Raw genomic sequence first — 17,867 nt, forward strand, 5'->3', positions numbered from 1 at the left:
CACAGAACATTTTTTGTCTGTTAATGTCTTTTCTCACTGGACAGAGACTCCAAGCACAGAGTGTCTTTAATATTCACAATAAATAGGAGATGAAGAGAGTTTGGTTAAAATGGTTACTTAAATTTTTTATCTATTGCACACTTCACCGGATACATTGGCAATGTACTGGATTCACATCTACAGAGTCCAAACATGATGGAAGAGTGCTGAACTGTCATGCACACATTCATTTATTTGTTAACAGCTGAATATGTGTACAAATATCTCTCTGAGTAAGTATGTAGTGGATTTGTTGTAGACGTATGTCCACTTTGTAAAAAAAAAAAAAAAAAGCCATTTCAAGACAGGGAACATGCCAGCATCTTAAGGAACATAGCACATCCACCTTTCATAAAGCAGCTCAACCATTTCCAGTACATAATAAAAAATAATTTGAAGAAGAAGAAGAAGAAATGTTTCTCGAGCATCAAATCAGCATATCAGAAAGATTTCTCAAAGATCATGTGAGACTGAAGACTGGAATAACAGCGCTTTGCTATCACGGGAAATAAATACATTTAATTGCTTTTAAATAGAAAACAGTTCTTTTAAAATGCAGTAATATTTCACAATGTCAAAATATTGTTTTCTTACCAATCTCATTTTACAATAATGGATATTGTTTCAATCTTGCAGACCCCAAAAATTTTAACAGTGGTATAAACCAGGTTTTTATTTATAATATATTTTACTATAAATTAATTATTATTACTACTACTAGAGAGAGAAGGAGTATGCGTGTGTGTGTTTGTGTGTGTGTGTGTGTGTGTGTGTGTGTGTGAGTCTGTATGAGCAAATTTAAAAAAAATTAGTTAATAATATACATTAAAAGAAAAGACGAAAACAATCAATGCTCTTGATTAAACGACTCATTATTTAAATTTTTGTTCTGATTTTTAAAATCAAAGGTAAAATAAAAAAATAGATATATTGTGATTAATAATATAGTAATTATTATTAAGAAAAGAACTGGAGGAAAATATTCAATGGTTCTTGGTTATTTTGCTTTGGAATCTTCAGAAAACTCAATTTTATTTAAATCGACAGCTGTAGATCAGTCATTTTGTGTCCAAATAACAACAAGTCATATATCATTTAAAGGTATTTAAATGGAGAATGTGAAAATTAAAATAATAAATTTTTTAAATTTTGCTCATACAGACACATTTTGCCAGCACAGGTCACATATTCTGTTACATTATGTCTGAATGCTAGAAACTATAAGTTGTTGTAATGGGAAGTGAAACGGAAAGTGTTGCTATACTTAGAGTTTGCACTCTCTACAATGGACATGGACATATTACACCAAACGCACATAATACCCAAATGAATCAGTGATTTTGTCTGCACTTGATGCGCCAAATTGGCAACAGCAAGCGGATGCCTCTTTCTATTTCTGACAACTGGAGAAATACGGATAACTGTGTCATGTCTCTAAATCCTTTTATGTATCCCTACTCAGATTGGTCTCTGTAACGTGCCAATCTTGTGGGAGGTCTGGTCCATTGTGTAAAGCTCTAATTATTAGTTATTAGGTAAAGTCTAAAAAAAGGTTGCTGGTTTGAGTCATACATGGGATGATGCATGACCCATTGCTTTTATGCAATCAGTGTGATTTCCCTTGGGTGCAAGGTATCATAATTCCACTTACATCTGAATAAACTGTTTAGATGTCTTTGGGAAAGACATTGTGCAAGACAATTGGGGACCATTATTGGTCATATGCCACCTTTTAAGTAGCTCTCTTTCAGTTTAAAGATGTCTGAAGTCTATCTCCTCTTCTGCTGTCATGAATATTTTAAGGTCTTCATGTGGAAAATAGTTTTGTTTACCCCGAGGACATTATTTCCCAGCAACCTTTGATTGTTCACTGCAGTCAGTGCTCAGAACTGGAGACTGACACCTTAGTAACAACATGTGCCAACAACATGGATGGAGCTTTGTTCCAGGGAGTTCTTTTGTTGTTGGTGGGGGTGGTGTATTTTTATTTTTTATTATTTTTTGCGAGAACATCACTGTGTTACAAGACCCATTTGTTAAACCACCATACTCTGACACTTTACATGCTAAAAAGGCAGAATATATTACATTTTAGGAGATATGGACTTCTGTTTGTTGTCAATCACAATGGCTTATTAAATACATTTTTTCGTATTTAAAATATATATACACACATATTATATATATATATATATATATATATATATATATATATATATATATATATATATATATATATATATATATATATATATATATATATATATATTATTTGCATCTACCAATGTTTTGTTAATTAAGTTGACTGTTTAACTGATGACTTTTTTTTTTTTTTTTTAACAGGGATTCTTTGTGTCGGTATTTTACTGCTTTCTTAATGGGGAGGTGAGTCAATGATGTGTTTCATTTCATGGTTGGACAGAACTGGAAGATGACTATCAATATACAAGCCCTTTCCACAGCCATATCACCCCTTCACCCTATCTGTTTTCTGCCACCCAAGTCTATTATTATGTGGGAGGATATTTACACTGACTCGCTGCACACAAACACCAAGAAGAACAGGGCAATCTGTCAGCACCCTGCAAACTGCTCTTTTAATAGAGCCATTTTTATTACTTATAGGATGCCTCTTCAGTCACCTATAACGATATCTTCTTAATATCAGTATCACTTGACACATCTGTCATTTTCTCCAGAGATTTCTCTCTTCTGTGTCAAAACAGAAATGGTAAAACTGATATTATTTGTGTGTGTGTGTGTTTATAGATATATGTTGGCTCACATATAGAATGTGTGCACGCTATTAAAGTGCCCCATTATGGATTTTTTACAATTATGTTTCAAAGCAGTGTAAGACAGCTCTAAGTGAATGAAAACATCCTGCAAAGTTTTAAATCTTAAAGTGCAACGTAAATGAAGTTATTGTCTTTCAAAAGAAAGAGTTGACTCGGAATCATTGAAACAAGTCATTTTTAAAATGAATCACTATGCTCACAGATGCTGCTTTATCAGGCATTAGAGGGGACTCCCAAAACCAAACTATGAACCTTTCATTACCCATGATAGGGGCACTTTAAAATTTCAACTTTGTGGGAGAAAATTTTAGAATTTACAAAATATTTTATCACTGTTATTTATAGCTTACAGCATTATCAAGTTAGCTAAAACATTTAGTAATTAAACATGCAGGGGATTACATATGCATCAGTAGCTGATGCTGATGCTGTGGGAATGTGGTAGTCTGAAGCCTGTATAGAATAATGCCAGATATCATCAGCTGATAATGCTTTTGGTATGTGTCACCAGGGCATGTTTGTGTCATCACTCCTGAGATTTCTTCACTGAGACAGATGTGTCATTTCATGTCATAACTAGGTTTTATGTTTTATGTAGTGTCTTTAAAACTCCTCTTTTGTGCAGAACTATACTTCCTTCAACCATGGATTCAAATCAAATTTTGACATTTTAGCAGCTGATCCCAAGCCTCCGTTATCAATTTGAAAACAACATATTAGAGTGAGTAATGAAGAAACGCTGAGTTGCTTAATTAAAAGTTATCGTATCACTGTATTAAAAGCTCACTGTATTATGTAGAGTCAAGTATTATGAGAGAGAGATGGACTGCGAGATGCGACAGCGTTCATTCTTCAGCTCAATCACATATTTACAATAAAACATTATTTTGAATATCTGCTGAGGAAAGCGATATCTTTGTCATACTATTCCTTAATCTGTAAAGGATGATTTCCAATGAGAGTCCTACTCAGTGCATTTGTTGTCTGTAAAAATAACTTCCTCGTTTATAACCCTGTTTCAATCTTTTTCAATATAAAGCTAGGCAATTCGATCAAAAGTACAAAGGTTGGCTTCTTCTAACCCTCTCTTTTCCCGTCTTGTTGTCAGATTGTTAGATGTCGCAGATGTGTATTGACCCGTGTATCTTTCACTCCTGTCCTGTCCTGTCTTGTTGGGGTGTGCTACAATAATACTTCCACTGCTGGAATTCTGTGCTCATCATTATACATCCTCCGCTGCCCGACATGCCGTTGAGAGACTGGCCGCTCTGATGTACGAGCTCTCCTGCCAGGTCCACAATAATCCTCCGTTCTACTCGGGTGTGGCAACACAATGTCACTCTTTCCTAACTCAGTGTGAGGTGGTGTTTTCCCTGCAGCCCATGACGTACGCTAAGGAGAGAGCCAAGGTCACCTACATTCTCACCAGTCGGGCTTGAGAATGAGGAACGGGTAACTGGTAGACAGAGACGGATAGCATCTCCAGTTTTGCGGGTTTCAAGGAGGAGATGATTCGGGTCTTCAACTGATCAGCCTACGGTGAGGAGGCATCTCGACTGTTTTCCACTCTCCGGCAGGGGAGGCGCTACATGCCTGATTTTTCTATCGAGTTCCGGTCCCTTGCTACCACCTGTGGCTGGAATCAACCCATGTTGGTCACGTTTTTTGGAGGCCTTACTCCTGAAGTGAGGTATGAGGTCCTCGTCTGCGAGATCCTCATTCAACCTAGCTATTCAGGTGTAGAGGTGACTTGATCAAACGGAGCCGAGCTCACCGCTTAGAGTGCGCTCTCTTTTCTTTGTCCCTTTTCAACTCTGTTCGATCAACCGCAGTCCCGGATACCGAACCCATGCAGCTGGGAGGTCATTGGATCTCGCCTAAGGAGGATTTTGAATCGTCTCTGCATGTACTGTGTGAGCGCCAATCACTTTGTTTCTTCATGTCCGGTAAAAGCCAGCACTTGTCAGTAGGCGGAGGGTTACTGGTGAGAGGTGCAACCAAGGTCATCCCTTCTGGTTACTGCAATACCCTTCTGCCAACAAATCCATTGGGCTGGGTCGTCAGTCTTCTGCTCCGCCCTGATCGACTCTGGGGCAGAGGGAAACTTTGTGGATGAGGAGCGGGCGCTTCAGCAAGGTATTCCTCTCACACACTTAAGAGACTCCACTCCTCTTTTTGCCCTAGATGGCAGTTCCCTACCTAGAGTACAGAAAGAGACTATTCCATTGACTCTTACCATTTCGGGTAACCACAGAAAGACAATTTCCTTTTTTATTTTTCGATCTCTTTTTACTCCTGTAGTTCTAGGCCATCCTTGGCTAAAGCTCCACATTGATTGGGCTAAGGGATGTATTTTGTCTTGGAAGTTGTCATGTCAGGTTGAGTGTTTAGTCTCTACTGTTTCCCCTGTGTTTTCTGTTTCTGTTTTTCAGGAGGAGGCAGGGGATTTGTCTGGAGTACTGGAGGAGTATCACGATTTGCGAGGGGTTTTCATTCGTTCCCGAGCCATGTCTCTTCCTCCTCACCGCCTGTACGACTGAGCTATTGATCTTCTCCTGGGAACCAAGCCCCCACCGGGAAGGCTCTACTCCCTATTGGCTCCCGAACGGAAGTTGTTAGAGAATTATTTATCCGAATCCCTTAGACCCGGCACCATTCTTCTGTCCTCGTCTCCTGCTGGCGCTGGGTTTTTTTTTTGTCAAGAAAAGGACGGGTCATTGCGCCCCTGCATAGATTGTCGGGGGCTGAATGACATCACTTTTAAGAATCGCTACCCCTTGCCACTGATGTCCTCTGCCTTCGAGATCCTGCAGGGGTCAAAGGTTCTTCCCTTTGGATTGATTAACACCCCCACCATCTTTCAGGCTCTTATCAATGAGGTCCTTTGGGATATAAACACAACTTATTCGTCTTTGTCTATCTCTATGACATATTGGTTTTCTCGCCCTCTCTCCAAATTCATGTTCAGCACGTTCACCACGTCCTCCAACGCTTGCTTGAGAATCGACTATTTGTCAAAGCGGAGAAGTGCTCCTTTCACTTGTCCTCTGTAATGTTTCTGGGCTCGGTCATCTCCGCTGAGGGGATCAGTATGGACCCTGCTAAGGTCCAGGCAGTGGCCGACTGGCCCGTTCCTGACTTTCGCATTTCGTTACAACGTCTTCTCGGTTTTGCTAATTTCTATCGTTGCTTTATACGCAATTTTAGTCAAGTGCCCACGCCGCTTACCGCCTTAACCTCCATTAAGTCCAGTTTCAAATGGTCAAGGTCTGCTCAAGTGGCATTTGATTGTCTGAGTACTCTTTTTACTTCCACGCACATCCTTCTCACTCCGGAGAGCACGAGACAGTTTATTGTCGAGGTCGATGACTCTGGGCTCAATACTCAAAATTAACTGCTCATCCCACCGTCCGGGGTACTATCGTGTTTTCCTTCAACGTTTCGGGTGGCCGACCTTAGACCATGATGCGTGTTGTTTTATCGCCTCCTGCTCTGTCTGTGCCCAGACCAAGGCATGCAATTCCCCACCTGCTGGTCTCCTGCAGCCGCTACCTATTCCTACTCGCCCGTGGTCTCATATAGGTCTCGGTTTTATGACTGGTCTTCCCCCCTCGCCCAGTAATATGGTCATCCTGACCGCAGTCAACCGATTTTCTAAATCGGCTCACGTCATTCCACTCGCCATGCTCCCCTCTGCCAAGGAGACTGCCCAGGTTAATAATGTGTTCAAGTTGTTGTGTTCATCACCGATGTTGTGTCCGAGAGGGGTCTGCAATTCGCCTCACAGTTTTGGAAAGAGTTGGCCACCGCCAGCCTCTCCTCGGGTTTTCACCTCCAGACTAATGGTCAGGCTGAAAGGGCCAAATTGTCGCCCACAAACTCCACAGTCCCTGCGTCCTGGGCAGAACAACTTCCCTGAGCTGAATATGCTCATAACTCTAACATCTTCTGCATCAGGTATCTCACTCTTTCAGTGTTGCCTTGGTTATCAACCCCCTTTATTCTCATCTCAAGAAACCAATTCTAACTGCCCGTCCATTCAAACGTTCATCAGTCGTTGCAACAAACTTTGAGGAGGGTGAGATCTGCCCTTTGTCATTCGAAAAGGCGCATGAGCATCGCTGCCAATAGCTCTCGTGTCAAGAGCCCTCGCTATGTTTCTGGTCAGAAAGTGTGGCTTTCTACTTCCAATTTACCTCTCCAATCTGAGTCTCGTAAACTGGCAGCTCATTTTATCGGACCATTCCGCATAGTCAAGATCATTAACCCTGTTGCCATCAAGCTTCGTCTACCACCTAGTCTTCGTCGCATTCACCTTGTATTTCATGTTTCTTGCATAAAGCCTGTTGACCGCTCACCCCCTCACTCGTCTTTCTCCGCCATTCGTATTGAGGGCTATCCTGTCTACACTGTCTGCAGGATCCTGGACAGGCATCGTCGGAGTCATGGGCACCAATATTTGGTCGATTGGGAGGGGTATGGTCCTGAGGAGAGAAGCTGGGTTTCCCCCCAGGACATCCTGGACCCCTCGCTCATTGATGATTTCCTCCGGTCTCGCCAGAGTTCCCCTTCGGGAGTGCCAGGAGGTGCTCATTGAGGGGAGGGTACTGCCATGATACTGTCTCTTTCTCAGTCTCCCTCTGCTGGTTACTCACACACTCTATTCCCCATCACTCTCTGTTTCATTACTGACAGCGGTTTTCACTTTCCATCAGGCTCGTTCCTCCCCACCTGTTCCTCATCCGTCTCATTATCTTGGTTTCTTCTAACCCTCTCTTTTCCCGTCTTGTTGTCAGATCGTTAGATGTCACAGATGTGTATTGACCCGTGTCTCTTTCACTCCTGTCCTGTCCTGTCTTGTCGGGGTGTGCTACGATAATACTCCCACTGCTGGAATTACTCTGTGCTTGTCATTATACATCCACAGACCCCTACCTGCTAAGAGCTGCAACAGTTTAACTGCTCGAAAACACCTTCAAAATGTTGTATGATTTGTTTAAATCTGAAAAAAAATTATCAATCATCAAAGTTGATTATGAGAAAGAAGCTCATTTTTCCTTCAGTTCAGTTCTTGTTAATAATTACTATATCGATAATCACAATATAGCAATTTTTATTTTATCTTTACTATTTTATATATGAACAGATGCAAAAAAAAAACAGTAGAAAGAAACAAAAAAATTACATTTATCTCTTTACATATAAACAAAAGCATTAATGTATGCAAAACAAATAAACAATTGTAAAAATTATTTCAGTGTGTTGTTCATTACAAATAAATGTATTATTAAAACTACAAAAGCAGTTCAATGAAGTGCAGTGAGTGATTCCCTCTCTTCTTTTATTGTTCTTTTCTTAGAGGTACTCCTCTAAGAAAAGTACAAATAAAGATGATTTATTTTAATTCATACTATTTAATTAATACTATTTAGAGCATTGGAATCGCTAGATGAGGGCTTAATTATCTGTTTTATTTATTTTATTTTTTTGGCCAGTAATTGAAAATAGCCCATGCGCATATTTTGCTGCACGGGTCACATGTGACGTTATTAAACCGTGGAGAAGTACCAAATTGGTTTTGCCAATTTAGCCCTTTTGAGACTTTTTGCAAAAGTTTAGGGAAAAATATAGCAACTTCTTGGACAAGCCTTATCTAAGTTCTCATCTTGCCCACTGATCCATATTCATCTTTATATAGATCATTAAATTTGCCATTATGATGTCATCTAGTGACATTTAGCTAGTAGTTTTAGCTACTTTCAGTCGAATGCATTTGGCAACATTGTACCAAACTGTCACAGTTTTAATGACTTACAGAAAGCAATGCCTCAGAAAATCTGATCTGCCTGTATACAGGACAGTTGCATATCACATATCTGATTTATATCGTATTTATTTACAATTATTCATGAGGCCTGAAACCGATCTCGAAATATCTGATTGCACGCAGGTTTTTTTTTTTTTTTTCTGTTTCGACGTTCATATTAACATATCTGATCTATGTCACATATGATCAAAAAATCGGAATTGGGTCACATTTAACTGACAGTGTATATGGAGCCCTAGAGCTGAATCAGTATTTGGGTTCCATGCCAGATAAACATTTGTTTATTCTTTAATTTGTGTATTTTTAGAATGTTATTCTGTAGTCTAATGACCTCTCTTCATATCGGATCTGCATTTGGGCTAATAATTGGATTTTTGTTATGACCTCAGGCAAGATGGAGAATATTCTTCTTCAAGATGTCTCTGTCAACAAGCTCATCCTAAATATCTAGACCATCAACATCAAATCATGTCAATACCAACCGTCACTGTGTCATTCTCTGTTTGCCCATAAATAAGACAAAGTGCTTAGATTGAAGCAAAACATCTTCTCTTATGACTCACCGATTAAATGAAAAAAAAAAAAAATTTGATAGCCTGAATGCACTGTAAGTCGCTTTGGATAAAAGCGTCTGCTAAATGCATACATTTAATTTTAATTTAATTTTTAAATTAAATTTAATTAACATTTTAAATGAATACAGGTTAATAATGAAAAGCCTATAATATGATAAAATCTTTTTTCTGAGTGCTTATTTTTTATAAGCATTTCATGTAAAACTTCTTGACTTGGCACATGCGCCAACATTAGCACACAGATGGATAATCAGTGGCACAAGGTGCATTATGAGGTAATCATTCCTCATATTTACACACCCTGTTAGGATCAATAAATGCTGTTAAGTGTGAGGTTTAGCCTGCTTTAGTCCACAGATGTGCGTGGTTCTGGCAAACCATTCCTGCAACCGTTGTGCATACGAGGCGCACCAAATCACAGTGCTTTTTCATAGGTTTAGTCCATTCAGCTTCAGTCACTCTACACGATTGAGAGATTTGTTGCTCATAGCTTAACAGAAATTAAAGCTATAAATGCTGTTTATTTGTAGGTCAGTATGAATCACAATGATGATGTTGTGTGAACAACATTCACAAACACATACATTGGTGTTCAGCAAGGTCACACTGTAACTGTTCTTTAAAAGTCTAATTTAAACATTAAAATAAACAAGCTTTTAGGATTTTGAAAAGTTTATGAAACATTTTATGAAAAAAATGCTTCAGAAATATTTAAGATTCTACAATAACTGAATGATAATCAAATACAGATTTTTATTTGATCTTTTAAAAAATTATTAAAATATATTGCTCTATCCATTTTAATTTCTACTCTAACATTTGAATGAAGACTAAAGTATAGGGCAAAATACTATTTTTGCAAATAGTCATTCAGGGTTAAAACAATGTTGCTATTCATCCTTTAAAACCACCATTAGGGGTGTAAATCTTATCTTGTCAGTGTCTGCGCTTGTTTGACCATTTGTTGTGGAGAACATAAGGAAAGTGTGTCCAGGTTAATTTATTTAGTATTTTGGTAGACGGGTATAAAAAAAACGTAGTTTACCGCGCCAGCAGTCGAGTGAAGACTGACTAGGGACACTGGCAAAGGATATGTTTTGCTTTTTATTTCTCCTCTTACTACTTGTTTCGCATCTGTTTCAGTTTTTATAACTATATCTTACTATGTGTAAGTAGGCTGTTGTTTTTAGCATGTGTGTTTGGCAGTGTTATTTTTAGGATTACTGATAAACTACTGTCGTTTGATTTGTATGATTTGTATTTGTTAGTTATTAGAATTTTAGTTAAATTACTTCTGAATTTATGTCTGTATAGGTCTTTTATTAAGTTTTAGTTTTATGTTTTAGTTTTTGGTTTTGATTTATCTTAATACTTCAACAAACTAAATGGAAATGAAACTATATATACAGTGTGTGTGTGTGTGTGTGTGTGTGTGTGTGTGTGTTTGTGTGTATGTATGTATATATATATATATATATATATATATATATATATATATATATATATATATAATTTATAATTGTGTATGTATATCTACAGTATATGTATGTGTGTGTGGTTGTACATAAACATGTAGTTGTTTTTTGGTGTTTGGCTTATTGTTATATTAGAATCATTATTATACTCTTTGGATAAAAGCGTCTGATAAATGACTAAATCAATAAATAAATCGCAAGGTTCGTTGCAATACGATATCATTTCGATTCTCATACCCAGCCATACAATATTTGCCAGTACCTTAAAAAATGCTAAGATATGATTACACTATGATTTGAGGCAGGAGTATATTTTAATTGATTTATCAATATTATGATATTGTATACCTATTTTAAACAGCTAGCTATTTTTTTTTAACTCACAAATGCAGTCAAAATATATAATATTAAAAAATGTATCAGAAATTTTCACATCCTGTACCTCAACTGGGACATTGACAGCAAACAATATCCCAAGGTAATCTTGTTATTGAGCCCTGATTCATGAGTTAAAAGAGAATGCACACGTTGGTGGTAATGCATAAATGGACAATTTATGTGAAAATGTGCACAGTGCCAAAATAAGGTGCCTATTTATACCACAGATATAAAAGTGCCCCTTTAGTATGTAACAGTGAAAACACAGAAAGCGAGTGCCTCAAGGAAGAGAAATCGCTTTGTGACATTCGTCATTCACCCCTGATGTGGCCATCAAAAAATGTAAACAACTCAACAGATTTCTGCCACTAGCTCATGCTGTTTACATAAATCAATAACATTCTAACAAGACAAAGCCTGTGCGGCCGTTCTTTGACTCAAAGAATAATACATCAACACCACAACCTGAGTGAAATTGATTAGAGGCAACCTTAGATTGGTAAACTTTGCTTGTAACAAAACCTTCATTCGATTGGAAGCAAAATTCACTCAGGATGGACTTGACGATAAATGATGTAAATCAGCAGTCCTCTTAAGGGACCAGTCACAAGATCATCTAAAATGTCAGAATTCTTACAGAAGCTGACTCAAGCGACTTGAATGAAGGCCATGGTACACTTCAATTCAATTCAAGTTTATTTGTAAACCACTTTTTACGATACAAGCCATTGCAGAGCAAACTTTACAGAAAATTAAGTTTCTACAATATGTAACTTATAAGTGGTGACTGTCAGTTTATGTGCATATGATAGGAATTTTCAGAAAAATTAAAACAAGACATAGTCAGCCAGATGATGAACATTATTAACAGCAATTATTATGTGATTGTTAGTTCTGTATGTTGTTTCAGGGTTGGCATCATCTCTTCTCAGGTGTTCGGGGTCCAGACTGGAGCTTGTGTAAATCCTACTGTAGTTACAGAAACAGAGAAACAAATAGAGACGTCATTAGCATAGCTGCTGTTCCAATACAGTAAAATTAATTAGTTTAACCCAAGCTAAAGAATAAGAATGCGCATCTGATCAGATACAACTGCCGTCACAAATTATGAGATGCATTATTTGAACGCTTGGCGAAAGAGATGTGTTTTTAATCTAACAATCTTTATTAGTCACAAGTTTATTTTTGTGTGAAAATATGTCAGACTGCAGTTAAAGATTTTACTATGGAGTGATGAGGGAAATAATATGAATTAAAGTATGAATGAATTATAGGTTTATGAATGTATCAGTAAAGGGGAATGACTCTTGAGGCATTTTTTTTTGTCTTTCCTCCATATATTGCCCAATTGAGCATTGTTTATCAGCACAACAGTGTTTTGTTTACTGAAACTGTTGTTCCATAAGCCCCACCTGCTGTCTGAGAGTGGAACTGCTTTTTTCCCCCAGCCTGTTTGCCATTTTTATTTTAACCAGTGCAAAAATCAGACTGATTTATAAATATTAACCAGCTGATGGAAAATAATCAATAAACAATTCTGCTAATAAGGTATCTAGACTTATTAACATAGCAGAAAATAATTTTGATTCTTATACCTTTTCTTAAAAATGACTTAAAATATGAAATGTGAGATTTAGCTTCTTATTTTTTTCTTTTTCTTCTGAACATGTAATACATGTTAGTACATAACTGATAAATAACTTCACTTTCCAAGTGACAATAAATACTGCAACAGTATAAACAAATGCAGAACATAGTGAAACAAAAGTAAAGCACTGGTTAGCAATAAATCTGCGTAAGTTATTTATGTTGCATAAAATTGCTGGTATATAGGGTTACTTTATTATTATTTATAATTTTGAAACCTTACTCAAAAGTACTCAAGAAAATCTGAAAGTAGGTCACAGAAAGGATTGGTTTACAGCTATTTTATTTCTTCTGTCACTTTGGATGGCAGAAACAGTGCTTCTGTCGCCAAAGGCTTGTCACATTTTCTTCCTTCAAAAATAATCTGCCGAAAAAATTCCAAATTTGTCAACATAAAAATGCCAAAACCTTTTGCAAAAATCTGTATGTTAACTAAGGCCACATCCACACGAAGGCAGAGCTTTCCCTAATTTATCTTTTTTCTTTTCCTTCATCTCAAGAAATCACAAAACACTTAAACCAACAAAAACAATGTAGTATACTGTACATGCCAGACAAGTATGTGTCGCTGTAATTCTTCCACAGAGATACACCTAAAACAGAGAAGAAGACTTGGCGCATGCGCATAAATCTTGTGCGCTGTATACAAACCCAACACAACAACACACAGCTAATTGACTCAGTAGCTTCTGCAGCATGAATATAAGCACGTAGTCCGCTATTGTTGTTGTTCTTATGTGACGTAGTGGTGTCTGACTAGGGTCGAGATGTAGGGTGAGATTTCAGGAATCCATCTGGACGAAACCGTGATACGATACAAAATGTTTACCTATACAGCTAAACATTTCTCTGTGTGGATGACCCCCAAATGTCTGTTATGGTATGGCACGTGTATACACCGATCAGGTACAACATTAAAACTACTGCTAGGTGAAATTTTTTTAAATAAAATAAATTCTTATTGTCCGTGACTAATGATAAAAGTCTACTCAAAGCACAGATAGATAAACCATCTTCATGAAGAAAGGAAATCTGAGTGATGACACAGGTGTGTGTTTTTAAGGCACCGAAGACAAAGTGCCAAATTGTCATGATTCTAAATAAGCTTCAGATCATTATCACACCAGGAGGGTGTTACTGTATCCATTGCTAATGTAGCATTGAGTAAAAATATGAAGAACTCATACAATTCTTTTTTATAACTTGTACCCCACACAGTGGCACTGTAAGCCTAAAGGGGTTTGGAAACCAGACGAGAAATTAACAACTATTTGTGACCAATATCATGCAATTTAATGGAAAACTATGCGAGTGGTGCTCTGTGGCCCACTGGGATTTTGAAAAGCCTCTTGAGTTGTAAGCTGGAAGATGTGAAGAGACATTGATGGCACCACCAATGTGCTAAAAAGACACAAACGCTTGGACTTTTCACATTTTTACTGAATACAGTGAATAATCATTGTCAGTGCAGGGTGTGAAAAGTAACCAACTCTTGAATTTAATAACTTGTCAGTTCTCTTTTAGCAGAAAAAACCTGCTTATTTATTATTTTGATCCATCTCTCCCCACAAATCTGTTTCTTTTTCTGAATATTTCTAGGTTGCCTTGAAAGCTTTGCTCTCTTTGGATTATGCCATGACATCTGGATTGGCTCTTTTCCACATTTAGTTGATTAACTTGTGTGCTTTGGATCACCTTTTTAAAGCTTTGAGTCATGAACTGATGTCCTGACATTGCCCTGTAAAATAAATCGTAGAATAGATCCAAGCCCTGGAGCAGCACTAAACCACGATGCTCTTTTCACCATGCTTCACAATTGGGCAGAGGCTTTAGTGGTGGTGTCCAGTGTCCATCTGTTCTCTAAAATAATTTTGTGCACTTTCAGTAAATGTTAAATTAAATTAAAAAAATTAAATTAAATGTTCTGTAAATGTTCTGAAAAGAACATTTTCTTCAGTAAACACATTCTTCAGTAAATGTTCTGAACTGCCTTTGCTTTTTGACCATTTGTTTATTTGTATATTACACACATTAACTAGTATTTCTTGAGAGCAACACATTTGTCAGAAACCAGCCTATGTTTGCCTTTTATTTAAAGGGCAGGATACCTGTGCGATCCCCACATCCCCTTTATTAAGTCCAATTAGCTTTTGAGAAGTTGTAACACAGAAGGTTCACATACTTTTTCCAGTCTGCCCTTTCAATGAAAATGCAACGGTTGTATGTAATTAATCATATTGTTTTTATATGCAATTGTGACATAAAGATCAGAAGCTCCAACATGCTTGGACACATCTTTGGATTAAGCAATATAAAATCCAGATATTTTCAAACGGTTTACAAACTGTACTTATTCTTGTTACTGTATAGATTTATACAATGTTTGGTCCTAATTGTTTTTCTTTAACATTCTTTGAATGAATCTCAGCAATTGTGCCATTATTCAATTATTATATTGTTAATTTACTAATTAATTTATGAATTAATTTATTTTACATGCACATTTATTTCCTCTATCAGATGTTTTTATCCAAAGTGAAATACAAGCAAGTCATCATAAGAGGCAAATAACAAGTGCTCACAACACAAAATATAGTTTAGTATAGAACCAGCAACAACATGGGATTATTAAGAACTAATGCATAGATTTATTATTATTATTATTATTATTATTATTATTATTATTATTTGAATTAAGATTCAATTAAGTGCTCATGGAAGAGATGTTTTATGCAACATTGTTTTTAATTGATAAAAAAAAAAAAAAAAACATTTACTGCATTAAACAGATGGCTAAACTAAAATTAAGCGTAAAATACAATCTACTTAAGCTTTGTTTGCTTTTGCGAAACAAGGTTCAGAACATTCTAGCAACCATATAGCAATGTGCTGTGCATTTTAATTGTATTTCCATAGTCACTGCAGAAAAAAGTTAAAACCCTGAGAGTAAAAAATTATAAATTTCATTTTTGTGTTTTTGTTGTTGTTGTTTTCCTCATAGGTACGTTCTGCAGCCAGAAAGCGTTGGCATCGCTGGCAGGACAATCACGCGCTGCGAATCCGAGTGGCGAGAGCCATGTCCATCCCCACCTCCCCCACCCGCATCAGCTTTCACAGCATCAAGCAGACCACAGCCGTCTGACCTTTAAACAATAGCCTTTCCTCTTTTATAATTCAGCCACACAGTAAGACAGCAAGGGGCACGAGAGACCAAGTGATTGTTTTTGGCCTTTGATGGTAGTGGGTGTCTCCTCCGACAAACAGTGAATTGAATTTATATGTCTGTGTCATTTTGTGAATGGGCCCTGAATTGAAGGGTTTTAACAAAACTGATCAAATGTCTGTCTGTCTGTCTGTCTGTCTGTCTGTCTGTCTGTCTGTCTGTCTATCTATCTATCATCTAACTCTTTCCCTGCCAACATTTTTTTTTTTAAAGTTGCCATTTTTTTTTTTTAATTTCACAAATTGTTCATGTCCGCAAAGTATTTTGTTGTATGAATTTCTGAACAAGCATCAAGTCAAGTCTGTTTTATTGTCAGTTCTTCCACATGTACAGTACATACATACAGAGGATCAAAATTGCGTTACTCTCAGACCCCCGGTGCGTACAGATAACACTAACACTAGAGCCTAAAAATCTCGATCAAATATAAGATACAGCTATACAATAAGGGAATGTAAATAAAGTTAAATAAAGCAGTGCAAGGCACATGGTAAATTAGAGTGCAAATCAGTGAAGTGAACAAATAAAAAGATTTTTAGTGCAAAAAAAGCTTTTCTGTCTGATTAAAGACATGTCAAAAGAAGAAGAAAGCATCTGCTTTTAAACAAACAAACAACAACAACAGCAACAACAACAAAAAATATTCTAGCTTCATGCATTTTTTTATTAACAGTAGAATTTGTGTTTAATTTTAAAAAAGCAACATTTTAAACAAAAAGCTGAGAAAATCACATTTTTGTCAAAGAATATATCTGGATCATATTTAGATCACTGATCAAAACACAGATGGAGAAGTTCCCTTCCTTCAGCACCCCCAAAGCTTCACAGTTGTAAATCACTGTCTGACTCAACATGTTATTCAGTAACGTTTGGCGGTTTTGATTTATATGCTGATTTATATGCATCTGCTTACATATGCAGAGATTTAGTATTCTTCCAGAAGATGTGTAATAGTGCCTCGTACAGTATTACAGTGACAACACGGAAAGCTGGGAAATTCAATGGCAAATATATATATATTTTTTTCCTAAGGCTGGCCACACTAAGCCTGATTTTGAGCACCCCAAGCAATCGGGAGCGTGGCCCAATTTGAGGATTTTCGCAATATCATACATTTGATACCTGCGATAACTTATGGGAGTTATCTTCCCCAACCAGATGTAACAGGCTTTTATTGCTTTTATTTTATGTTTGATGTTGCTACTGTACAAACAGGCCATGAAAGTGGAGTCTTGAGAAAGATCACCCATATTCTTTTTTCTCCTTTGTTTTGCTTCCCATAAAACAAAACTCAAAATGTCAATCATCCTCCATTTGCTTTTCTTAGCAAGTCAAATTTGATCTCATGAGTCTCAGAAAGATCTCATCTCATTATGACAATTCTACATTAGTCAGCAGGTGTGTGTCTCTCCATCTGGCCGAAGCTTGTAGCATGAGCGTTCAGAGAATTATAATGTTAAACTTTGGTTGAAACTGTCCTTAAGTCTGTGGTCACCACATCTAGTTTGCCCAGTCCTATATAAAGTCAAATCCCTTCAATGGCGGGAAAGAGCTAAAAGGGATATTTCCTCTCAGAATTTAAATTCTGTTATTAATTACTTACTTAATTATTATTTCTTACCCTCATGTCTTTCTAAACCTGTAAGAGCTTTGTTCATCTTCGGAACACAAATTACGATATTTTTGATGACATCAGAGTGCTTTCGGAACCTGGTTTTTTCTTTGTGCACAAAAAGTATTCTCATAGCTTCATAACATTATACAGCTGAACCACTGATTTCACATGGACCATTTTAACAATGTTTTTACGATGTTTCTGGGTCTGGGAATGTTTCAGTTCACTTGCTGTCTATTGAAGAGTCAGAGAGCTCCTGGATTTCATAAGAACTATCTTAATTTATTTTC

The 17,867-nt window shown here is 37.0% G+C and overlaps 1 protein-coding gene across 1 annotated transcript in view; it reads left to right on the forward strand.

Annotated features, from left to right (window-relative positions):
- Positions 1–16,120, forward strand: part of LOC113046122 (corticotropin-releasing factor receptor 2-like) — a 106,345-nt gene extending 90,225 nt beyond the window's left edge. The window contains exons 11-12 of the mRNA XM_026207006.1: positions 2,383–2,424; positions 15,741–16,120. Of these exons, the coding sequence (XP_026062791.1) occupies positions 2,383–2,424; positions 15,741–15,881 (183 nt within the window). The 3' untranslated portion in view covers positions 15,882–16,120. The remainder of the gene's footprint in view (positions 1–2,382; positions 2,425–15,740) is intronic.
- Positions 16,121–17,867: the final 1,747 nt, after the last annotated feature.

The sequence above is a fragment of the Carassius auratus genome, chromosome 27, assembly GCF_003368295.1.
Source record: "Carassius auratus strain Wakin chromosome 27, ASM336829v1, whole genome shotgun sequence".
In the NCBI taxonomy this organism is placed as follows: Eukaryota; Metazoa; Chordata; class Actinopteri; order Cypriniformes; family Cyprinidae; genus Carassius; species Carassius auratus.